The sequence below is a fragment of the Octodon degus genome, unplaced genomic scaffold (genome assembly GCF_000260255.1).
Source record: "Octodon degus isolate 3935 unplaced genomic scaffold, OctDeg1.0 scaffold00279, whole genome shotgun sequence".
Taxonomy (NCBI): domain Eukaryota; kingdom Metazoa; phylum Chordata; class Mammalia; order Rodentia; family Octodontidae; genus Octodon; species Octodon degus.
The window spans coordinates 2,035,401-2,047,464 of record NW_004524855.1 but is presented as its reverse complement, the minus strand read 5'-3'; the positions used below and the strand labels follow the sequence as shown (position 1 = coordinate 2,047,464).

General features: G+C 47.4%; 1 protein-coding gene across 2 annotated transcripts in view; it reads left to right on the top strand.

Annotated features, from left to right (window-relative positions):
* The first annotated feature begins 327 nt into the window (after positions 1 to 327).
* The window catches only part of LOC101590061 (membrane-spanning 4-domains subfamily A member 12), a 28,384-nt gene continuing 16,647 nt past the window's right edge, over positions 328 to 12,064 (top strand). For both annotated transcript variants that reach the window (XM_023707047.1, XM_012512823.2), the window contains exons 1-2: positions 328 to 406; positions 9,144 to 9,398. In XM_023707047.1, coding sequence (XP_023562815.1) covers positions 9,153 to 9,398 — 246 coding nt within the window. In that variant the 5' untranslated portion in view covers positions 328 to 406; positions 9,144 to 9,152. The remainder of the gene's footprint in view (positions 407 to 9,143; positions 9,399 to 12,064) is intronic.

Sequence of the window (12,064 nt, the reverse complement as noted above, 5' to 3'; positions counted from 1 at the left end):
TGGGGGCTGGGACTACGAGCACTTTTCCTTCATTAACTTTTAAACAATTATCTGTAGTTTCCAATTTTGTTTACTGTATTTAAAAGACATAAGCATGAGACCTGAAGCTACACCGGCGAGAATCAGCAGGGAGGAGCTGGAGAAATAAAAGTGAGGTGTGTGCTGGTGCATGAGCACGCTTCAGGCACAGCAGGGAGGAAGCACAGGAGGGCGGCACAGAGGCCCAAGTGGTTCCGGGCATTCACTCGGTGCAGGGGAGGGGACAAGAAAGGGACTTTGGAATTGTATGAAGGAGGGGAGAGGCTAGCTGGAAGGAAATAAGAAGGACTTGCAAGAGCCAGCGAAGCATCTGCACCTGGGCAGCGCGCACAGTGAGGAGGAGGCACGGGCGGCACCCGGCACACAGGTGAGTCCAGGCACGAGCTCTGCTCTGCGCCAGCTTGGCACGCAGTGCCGCTTGTCCCTGGGCGGCTTCTGGGCTGTACCCCATCCTGCTGCTGGAGGGATGAAGCTGACTCTTGTCTCTGCTGGGGCCAGAGAGAAAGTGAGGGGAAAGAAACCATGGGAGGAATGAAATAAAAAGAAAGTACACGGCAGAAGACGGGTTACCACAAATCAGGGAAAAGAAACTTCAAAAACAAAAAATCAAAAGCTAATACCAATGAAGCCAGGGACAAAAGGACAGTAGGCATACAGGGCAAGGGTCCTAAATAATTAACTTAAAATAAGCTAAAATTTGGGAATTGGGTTAGTATACCACAGGGCCCAAATAACTGAAATAACCAAACAGATTAGCAGGGCCTACCGAAATGCAAGGGACAAAATCCAGCCCCGCCAGAAAGAGGAGAGGCCCTGGAGGCAGCTGAAATGACGATGAAGGCTGCATTCCTACAGAGCAGGGCCTGCCTGCAGCCCGGGCATGAGCCTGCGCACCCCACCTTCTGGCACACGCACCCCTCCCCAAGCTGTGGAAAAGCCCGTGGGTTCAGCCATCCTCGGGGCTGGCTCCGCAAAGCCCCTCCCTGACAAGCGGGGAGCTTTTCCTTCGTTCTTTCTGTTGAGGGTGCACTCAGCCACTCCCGGATCTTGCTGCAGCTGCTCTGTTGGCTTCAGTCTTCACTGCCCGGGCACGGTGGCCTGGTATCTACAGGGAGCTGCCACGACTTTGGCGCTTGACACGGGGCACCCGGCTTCTCCACAGAGAAGTCAGTGTGGCGGAATGGCCGAGCCTGCACGCGCACAGCCTTTGTCTGTCCCTCATAGAACTCTAGGAAAGTGCCTTCTCTGCAAGCTAGTTAAATGCTCTTCGAGCAGCTGCCGCTCTTACGGCAGCAGTCAGGCTCCCCTGCACCTGCTGGTTGATCCCCCGTGGAAGGGAAGCCAGTGGGGATCTAGGCCCAGGCAGGTGCCTACACTCCTTTCCAGACACAGATCTCTGGTTCTGTGGAACCAGTGAAAGCTGAGAGGGCCCCAGGGGGTCATTCGGGGTGACCCCAGTGGACACCCAAAGCCGCCTCAGTAGAAACTGGGTACCAAGAGCCCAACAGAATTAAAAGCAAGGTTCACCTATCTGTCGTCCCCCTGCATGCCTCCGTGAGGTGGGAGGAAGTGCTCTCAGTGTTGTTCCGCTGTCTGAGTGACCTCAGACACCACCAGAGCCTGCTCTTAAGCTTCCTTTAAGAGTTGACTATAGCTATGGACCGTTCTCTCTCCGATAGCACAACAGACCCCCTCTTCAGATAGGTCTTGATAAATTTACTAACCAGTAAAAGGTGCAAAAAGTACCCTTGGATCCCCTGCAAGACAGTTCCTAAGAGAAAGGTCTAATTAACAAAGACCCCCCTCAGGCCCCTCATTCACTCCAGCTCCCTGGGAGTTGGCTTTGGAGCACCTCACTCGCTGCCCTCCATGGAATTCCCTACACACCACCACTGCCTCTCGCCCCAGTGCAAGCTAAGATAGCCTGCAGAGCTCTAACTTTAACACAGGAGAACAGGGAAGGGCCTTACACTTGCACCTTGCATATGCTCAGGGCGAAGAAAAGCAGCTGTTCGCCAAGTCTGAGCCAAGGGGTCACAGGTTCGAGGGGGTTCAGAGGCTGCTGGTCACTTCCTGGAGACCTCTGTCACCACCCTGGCATGGGATGGGATCAAACTTAAGTGATGCATACGGTCAGCACTGAACCTCACCGCTGAATTTCATTTGGTTCTCATTCAACTCACACCGTGACCAGTCACGGAGAGAATTCAGTTCATGGGCCAAGGTTCCACTATACTGCAGCTGTAGCTCAGCTTGGCCAATACCCCTACGAGTGCATCCTCACCAGCAAAGTACCTGTTTGTCTATTTTGAGTCCTATAATTATCTCATAGCCGAAAGCAACCGTTTTGGGCTTGTTCATGAGCCAAGCGAGGGGTTGTGTGACCTCCTCAGACCCTGCTATCCAGAGGCGACAGCCTCTACTTTCTAGGGATTCCCTGAGCTGTTTTAGGGTCTTGGGCTGTGAGAAGGAGTACTGGCTCAATTCTATCTTTTCCCAGGCTTCCTGTTCCCTCAGATATGATGAGGGTCAAGTAGGTTCCCTTAAGCTGCAATTATACCTTAGACCTATAGACCTTGTAACTTCTGTCTGCTGAAGAATTCTGCAGAGCACAGGTGCCCTGGCTGGAGAGTTCTTCTGAGGGGTGCATGACAGTGTATATCTGCATTTTTAAAAATATTTACTTATTTATTTATTTATTTATTTATTTATTTATTTGGTATAGGGTCTTGCTACATAGCTCAGACTCGTAGGGATCCTCCTGTCTCAGCCTCCCCTGAGCTGGGATTACAGGCATTTGCCACCACACCCGGTTTTGGGGCAGCACAGCATGTGGCACCAGGGATCGAACTCGGGTCCTTGCACTTTCCATGCAGGCACTTAGACTACCAAGCTATCTCCCCAGCCCTCATCCACACACTGTATGACTATGACTTGGGAAAATGTAACTCATGCCAAGTCATGGGAAGGTCCTTTGATGAGGGCTGTCTCTGAAGCCTGGAGGAAGCATGGTCGAGTCAGTGGACAGGTCTGGTCACTGGGACTTTTAAAGGCAAAAGGAAACTGGGAACCCATATGTAAAGGAATACAAGAGAAGGCATCTTTAAATCTAACACTGAGAACCAACCAGCTTCCTCTGGGATCTGAGAGAGGAGCATTATGGGATAGGTACCAGTGGGTGAACTGGCACTGCTTTACCAATCTAAGATCCCATATCAACTTCCACTCTTTAGTGGGTTGTAAACTTCCAAGATTGGAGTACTACAGTGGTAACAGACTTTAAGTAAATCTTCTACCTTTAAATTGTTGACTATAGGACTGGCCAAACAGCTCAGCAGATTAAAGCACCTACAAGGAGGTGCAGGGGCCAGGGGTTTGATTTCCAGGCTTGCCTTGCCGGCCCCGCCCCCGGGGCATGCTGAGACTGGGCGTGCCTATAATCCCAGTTCTTGGGAGGCTGTAAACAGGGGAATCAGTATGAGTCTGATCTAGTAGTGCGACCCCGAAACCCTGTAGACCCTTCCTTAAAATTTAAAAAAAAAATGTTGACTATAGACAAGTGTACTTTTTTGTGGGGGGGGGGGAGTTAGGATTCATTTATTTTTTTTATTTTTTAAAGAATACAAAATAGTTTTTAAAAAAAAGAAAGAAGGAAATGAAAAAACATTAGAAATGATACAAAATTTCACTAACCAAAGTAATAGGAATTCAACAATGGCTGCTGTATTACATGATGCTATCTTCAAATTAGTTGTGTAGGATACCAGAAATAAACCTGCAAAATTATAACTTTTTTGTTGTTTTATTTCATTTTTTAACCAATTTGGCAAGTGTGATTTTTTTTTTTAACTTTAGGCCTTTGAGAGTATTGTCTCTGGTGAGGAAAACAGTAGAGTCCTTGGGACATTTTTGCACTGGGACAGCTCTTTCTATTCTACCTTAAAAAAAAAAAAAACAAAAAAAAAAACACTGGACTGGAGCTGAGGATCTAGCTTTGCGAGACAGGCGCTTGTGCCACTGAGCGACCTCCCCAGCCCCTCCACCCTACCCTTAGTTGCCTACACTTCAGGATTTATTTTTGTCTCCACAAGGGGGAGGCAGCATATCTGACCTGGGTGCACACATATTCTAGCATTTACACAGCATAACAACTGGACTTGCAGGCATCATTAAAAACAAATGGGAGAAGGGGAAGCAGGCCAGTTACAGCCTGGAGAGGTGAGAGATGCTGAGCTTCATCCCCTCAAGTGGCTCCTCCCACGGAAATGTGATGGCTGGAAAGGACGGCGAGTGCCAGTGTCCAGCCCCGGCCTGATTCCTCTTCCTTCTCCAGTCACGATCACCCAGGGCTCCTCTGCAGAGATGACTGAGGTCCCCTCACTTTTGAGGCTTCTACGCCAGCCATAACTGAAGCCTCTGCTGGGTTCTATCCATCATACATATATATTTGGTACAAGGTCTCACTACACAGCTTGGACTCATAGTGATCCTCCTGTGTAAAGCCGCCCCTGAGCTGTGATTACAGGTGTACACTACCATGCCCAATCTTGGTGGCTCACTCAGCATGCCTGGGAGTAGGGCCAGTGTGGTATGTGATGCCAGGGATCGAACCCTGGTCCCTGAGCTTGCCTAAGCAGGTGCGTAGTCCACTGAGCTATCTCGCCAGCCCTTGGGCTTTATGCGTCCTTATCTACTTCTGTTCAAGCCCCTGAAGGACAGCATTCTCTACCGGAGGTAAATAGGGGACACAGCTCTGGCCACATCCATGTGTTCATCTCACTCAACAACCTCCAACAGATCAAGCAAGATGTGGGGAAGTTTCCAGATGATCTTGAAGGCATGTTGAGGTCTTTAGGGTGGTTACTCAGTCCTGCGAACTAGGCTGGGAAGATGTGATGTAACTCTCAAATCAAACATAGACTTCTAATAGAGACAAGCAGCACTACCAGCTGCACTTACATTTGGAGATGGAGAGCACGTTAACCTAGAAGGCCAGAAGACAGGCAGCCAGGGAACAGCCAGTCTACTATCCTATCTACCAACAGGCATGTACATTTCCTGAATATAAACTAGATATTGTGTAAAGAAACCATTGATAGCATTATATAAATTCACCTTTTGACTGGTATGAAAGTCAACGAGGGGTGGTCTAACCTTATCTTCCCAAGTGCTGTGATCTGACAAGTCAAGAAGATCCAGCAAGCCGCACCAATAAATTCAGCAATTGCTAAGTCCAAATGCAGCGTATATGAAACAGGAACACAAGAACTGGCCTGCAAAGTCAAATGCCCTGTGTGACGTTAATGACTCTTTAACATCATCATCTTCCTAGGGCATAAAATTCAAGGTGCACACAACTGGCAAACAATACCAGCAGTTTTTGATTCCCTAAGTGAGTCACAATACAGAATCCATGAAATGAAAGCTATCGCATCCTTTGTCCTTCAGGACTTCCAAATGCTATAGGAGAGTTACATATGTAACTTCTAACCTGCCAGATGTCAGATACTCCAAGTCTGTATTCCCCAAACTGAAGAATGAATTATAAGGAACAATGGAAGAGTAGGATATACTGACAGAGAGAGAGGGAGGGAGGGAGGGAGACAGACAGACAGGCACAGAGAGAGACAGGGACAGGGATAGAGAGAGAGAGACGGCTCCTTGGAGACAGGATGGAACCCAGAAAAAGGGTTGACACAGATACCACTTTATAAGAGAAGTTTTATAGAATAAAATGTTGTGGGCGCAAAGTGACAAGGTAAATGCAAGATCACAAGACAGGTACAACATGGGACCAAACCGTGATCACCCAGTGAGATTGGGAGCTTAGCTGCTTAGGTACAGTCATGTAATGCGGAAGCAGGTCACACAGCAAGCGTATGTGGGAAGAACAGGACCTTCCTAGAAATAGACAAGAAGTTCTGATCACCCACAGGGCTCACGCAACCCCTAATCTATTGTTCATACCTCGGGCTAGGAGCAAGGAGGCCCGGTCATCCTGCTCCTGTCGTGAGGCCGACCCTCCACAGATGCACGTCCAGCTACCGCTATAGTGCGTTCCCATCTTCCGTACTGACTCCCTCGGGGCCCAGCCTATCTGACTGCCTGGAACAGGCTGACCTAACTTACCTGGCTATAGTACTATTGGAAAGCAAGTTAGAAGTCTTGCACATTCCTTATCAAATTTTTGAAACAGACACAAAAGATTACAATGATCTACCTGAAAAGGAAAGCCAGCAAGATCTCACACACACACACACCAAGTGTTTAATTTTATACTTTTTGAAAACTCAGAAATTTAAATAAAAAACAGAAAATTCTTGTTTGGATTAAAGCGCACGAGGCTCCATCTGTGTCTCCTCTTGGCATCCACTCTGGAGTCGATGCCCCCTGCAGACCGTTCGTGCGTGCCAAGCTCAGCTGTAAATATGGACAATTGGGCGTTCTAACGTAAAAGTGCAGCTACCTTTTGTGAAGTTCTCCCCAGGTGCTGGCACTGTTCCAGAAGCACACACATCACAGCCACGGGATGGGCCCTTCTAAGGGCATCATCTGCCACACTGTCGCTGCCACACCACAACTAACAGGGATTTGGACAGGCAGCTCCTGAAGGTGAGGTGAGGCAAGGGGCAGACGGAGCTCTGGAAAGGTCAGCAGGAGCAGCCTGGCGCCCCCACAGGGTCACTCACACTGCACCTCAGCCTCAGATTGTATTTTATTTGTTTTTTTGCTTACAACAAATCACCATACAGCTTATCTTTTTTTTCAGTTTATGAGTATGATTTATTAGCAGAGGAATTGGTCCAAAAATGCTAACAAGAAAACTCCAGCCAGCATAGATTTCTAGAAGAATACAAATTCAAAAGGAAATATTCAATGTGTTAAATTATTAAGGGAATGGATTAGCATATAAATTAAAGACTACAAGCAGAGTCAGGGCAACAGTGTAGCGCGGGTGTTCCCACGGAACCGTTCTTCCTTGTTTGAAATAACCACTCGAACATAAATATTTGTTTCTGATTTGGAAAAGCGGTCCCTTGTAATCAGGTACACTGGGAACAAATACGCTGTCTTTCGGCAAGTCCTCAGCACCTGTGCAAGCACTCACATCTCAGTATGAGAGGCAGGGAGAGGGAGGGCTGGGATTCGACCCTCTCCATGAAAATGAAAAGTGTTAGGCCTGACTGGAGGGTGAGCTGCAAAGAGCAAGAGCTCTATCATGCACAACAGTAACGAAGGCCACCTGCTGCGCTGCAGCTGCGCTGTGTAAGTCCTTTAGGGAGAATGACTGCTTACTGCTCAAAGTGACCTGTCACAAGGGACTCTTATTGGTCCCATTTTATAGACAAAAATAACAGCAATGAAGTGAGAGAAAAGTTAACAAACTTGATGTGGAAATATAGCTGGTGTCAATACCAGGACTCCAGCCTCAGTTTATAACTGAGCTCAAACCCCAGCTCCTAACTGAACAGGACATTAGGTAGCCCAGATGGTGCTTACACTTGGGTTTTATGAATGTCACTTCCCTGGACAACTCATGCAAAGATGGCTGAGAGCACTGCCGGCCTGAGCACTGAATGGTCAGCAAGGACCAGAGAGCCCTGTCCACAGCAGGAGAGGCCAGCAGGCTTGGATACGTAGTACAGGACCAGGGCAGTGCTGCCACCAGGCTGGCCCAGGAGACAAATTCTGCACATTCCACAGGGAAGCTGCACAGCTGCACTGAGGGGCTCTGGGCAAGCCTACTCTCCAGTCCTCACCCACCAGCCACCCCTTCTCTGAGGACCCCGATGCAACCATTTCCCTGCTGCCAGCTTCAGTCTATACTGCACTGAAGGGGATGAGACAGAGTAGGCAGGAAAGTCCTTTCCTGAGCAAAATCACAGGGTCCTAACAGAGCGCAGCCAGAACACGGGACCCTGCTGAGAGGCCAGGACACAGGGCCAGAGGCTACTCAGGTAATTCCTACTTCAGCACAAGGGTGAACACACTCTAACTCCTACTTCTTGACATTCTCTAAGTACAAGAAAGTGGCAAGCAAAGAAAGTCACAATCAGGAACACAAAAGAGAAATTTAGAGGGCCCTCAGATTTTCCCAAGGAACACTGATTGGTAGTCACGTCTTCTGGTGTTGGTTTCTTTCCAATGAATGATAGAAATGCATGAGACATGCTACGGTTCATTTCTAAAAGAAAAGACAACCAATGTGAGTGGCCACATGTGTTTATCTGCTTTTCCAGTTTTCTGAAAAATAATTTTAGCCATAGCCTGCTCTCTGTGCCACTGAATTGTTTTATGAGTCCCTGAACGGTTCTCTATTTGTGGCTCTGATAGACACCACAGACTTCGTGGCTGAAGAATACCATGACCTTGCACGTACCTGGCAATTCTGTGCATAACTGGGCTAGCACTGAAGAGTGGGAAGACACCCTGCTCTCTGCGGCTCATGGGAATCACCAGCTCTCTGTCTCCGCCAGCTTTGGGAGGGCCTCCTTCACCCTGGTGCAGAGTCAGCCAGAAGCCTCTCTTAATCCTCCTTGCCTCAGAGCTGCCCTTTCTCTGAAGTTCTACTTCCCTCCTCCAGTTCTCAGGGCCCTTGTGATAGCCCTGGGCCAAACCAGCCAGCCAACGCCAAGGTCAACTAATGGCAGCCTTTACTCCACCTGTAGCCTGCGTTTCCTGTGGCAGGAAGCCCAACAGACGCACAGGTGCCTGGGTTTGGACTTGCAATTCTCTGAGGAGAAGCACTACTTTGCCTCCCACAGTTCCTTCCCTCCTTCTGTTGTCTTTTCAGAAACAATCAACTCAGTACACACACACACACACACACACACACACACACACACACAGAGTGAGAGTAAGAGAGAGAGAGAGAGAGAGAGAGAGAGAGAGAGAGAGACTACAAACCTCACCTGGAAGAATGGGAAAAATGCACTCCCCCCCCCCATTCCCTTCAAATCACAGGAAGTAGAGACTCTCATCTCCATTGGCACAATCCTTCAGGGCTTGTTTTCTTCCATTTGCATAGATATTGACATTCCACAAGATGTAGCCATTTCTCTTTCTTGGGTAAATGTGTCCCTTTGTTGTGTTTTACTACTTAGGTTCTAAAGATGTCATCCAATCCACCCACCTACCAAGGACATGAAACACCAAATCCTTACCCACCAATCAGTGCCCTGGCTCCTGAGTCTCCGCAACCTGTGGGATTTATAAACCCAAGACAAGTTGCTCCAGTTTTTGTGACACCTCCAGGAGTCTTTCCTAGCAGCCATCTGGGCCCAGGAAACGTGCAAGTGACAAATCCAACCCCAGGGACAGCAGCCGTACCCTACCAAGAAGCCATGAAAATACTCGGGGTGAGTCTATTTGCTGCCAGAATTCAGCCTCTACCTCGCAGGCCTCTTAGTACCTGTACATTCCAGTGACTTTGGCAATGATGTCCCTCTTAGGTAGAAATGATTAGTCTGCATTAGGACTTTACCCTGAGCTCATTCTGTTTTGAATTCCTGCAAGAATCCAACAGGTGACAGAAGACTTTGTCAGGCGAGAGGGTTGAGTGACACTCGTGTGATGGGAGAAACACTTCTTTTAGCTCAAATTCACTTCTGCAAAGCACTTTATTAGTGCAGGCCAAGGCTATGAGGATGGGTTTGTTCTGTGAAGGTACAACGTGCATCTAGCAGTTTCAATCCCATCCTCACCTTTGCTCCCACAGCCTGTTTGACTCCTTGCCCATCTCCAGAACAGGCTTGGTAAAGGCAATGTGGCATGGAATTTACTGGGCCTAGGTACAGGCAGGCAGAGGGCAAGAAGGCCATCTGTAGGGAACAAAGAGAAGTGGCTCATTTTATATGACTTAAGAGATGGCAGGAGACTTTAGGCAGGAAGATTCTAGTAAACATCAGCAGGCAAAGTCCTCAAGGAGTCTTGTAAATGTTTGGGTGACTTCAGATTTCCCAGCATGTAGAAGATTCTGTGCTCCATCTTCGCTCTTTTAGCACAGGGTATACTTGCTGAGGCCACTATGCTGAGCTGAGGACAATACCTCTGCTGGCACACAGGTTGGGTGTTGGGAGAGTCATGTCCAGATTGAGCATCATTCAGAAGGCAAGGGGTGGGAAAGAGCAGTGGGGACAGAGGATGGCGGGGCCAGGAGGTAGGCGAGGCCTGGGAAACAGAAGCTTTCTCTAATAGGAGAAACATCCCACGTGGGGACATTCTGACTGACACCAGGACACCTGTGACATGAGGCTTTAAAGAGACAATGAAGTTACATAAACGAAGGAGTGGGCAGAATTCCTCTCCAAGAAGGCAGCACCACTGTGCCACAGGCCCCAGCTCTATGGCTGCTGCAGCAGGGCTGGATGCAGAGCTCCTGCACCAAGCACAGGAGAGTGAAGAGGCCAGGGTGGAGCGCAGCACCCAGTGGATGCGCAAAGGTTACAGGTGGCGACTCTGACCAGCAAATGCACAGCCAGCAATCGAGACCTGACTGCTGGACCCTGAGATGATGGGAAGAGGAGGGAAGCTGTGTGTGGCCAGGACTGAACCCTGGACTTGGAGAAGAGTATATGAAGGCCAAAGATACAGCCAGACGCAGGACTTCTTCAGCTGTGTCACTGACCACAGGGTTGTCAGTTCACTGAGGCGATATGCGAACGCAGTGTCTACACAAGGATGTAGACGGGGAGGTGCATAGCTTTATGACAGTGTTGAACTTCATTATCCCAAACCTGTTCATCTCATACTGTTATCTATATGACTGTGACTTTCTAACTTTATTCAATTTAATTTCATAACATAGCCACTTACTGATGAAATTACAGCTCATCCAAAATAAAAAGATCTAATCACAAAATGCACAACCTAAATGAATACATGCTTCTCAGAAAAAGTACAGGAAAAATATCCAGCAAATTTGGCCACTGGAGCAATGCAAATCAGAATAATACAAAGACTCCATCTTCCTCCAGCAAGAATGATAATATCAAGACTTCAAAGACCAATACTTTGTAGTATAATTTCAAGTCAGGATTGTAATGTCTCCTGCTTTGCCTTTGTTGCCCAATATTGCCTTTGTTAAATTATACTACGAAGCTATGGTGACAAAATCAGCATGCTACTAGAAGGAAAAAAAAAAAAACAGATCAGAGGATCAATGGAACACAATGGCTAATCATAAGGAAATAAACTAATAACAAATGCTGGAGAGGCTGCAGCGAATAAGGAACTCTTCTCCACTGCTGGTGGAATGTAGACTGATACAACCATTATGGAAATCAGTGTGCAGACTCCTCAAAAAACTGGGACTGGAAATCCCATTCAATCCAGCTATTCGTCTTCTGGGTATTTTCCCAGAAGAACTTAAAACATCATACCACAATGATATATGTGCACCCATGTTTATAGCAACACAATTTGTCACAGCCAAATCTTGGAAGCAACCAAAATGCCCATCACCCGACAAACGGGTGCAGATACAACTGCAAACACACTCAGACATCTTATCTTTGACAAAGGGGTCAAACATGTTCATTGGAAAAAAAGATAGCCTCTTGAACAAATGGTGCTGGCAAAATAGGCTCTCCATAGGCCAAAAACTAAAACTAGAGCTGGGTTTATCACCATGCACTAAAGTCAAAATGGATTAAAGATCTAAACATTAAGACAGAAACACCAAATCTCCTGGAAGAGAAATAAGGTGAAAATCTTGAAGACGTAGAGGTGGGCAGACAGTTCATGAACAAAATATCAAACTGCATGGGAAATAATTCAAAGAATCGGCAACTGGGACCTCCTCTTAATGAGAAGTTTCTACATGTTCAAAAAAAAAATCATCAACAGAGAAAAAAGGCAACCCACAAATTTGGAAAAAATCTTAACCAATAAACACCCAGACAAAGGGATCCTATCTAAAATATATAAAGAGCTAAAAAAAAAAAAAAAAAAAGTAGGGCTCCAAAATTTAAAGACCCAATCCAAAAATGGGAATCTCAGATGAATATATACTTCTCAAAGAAAA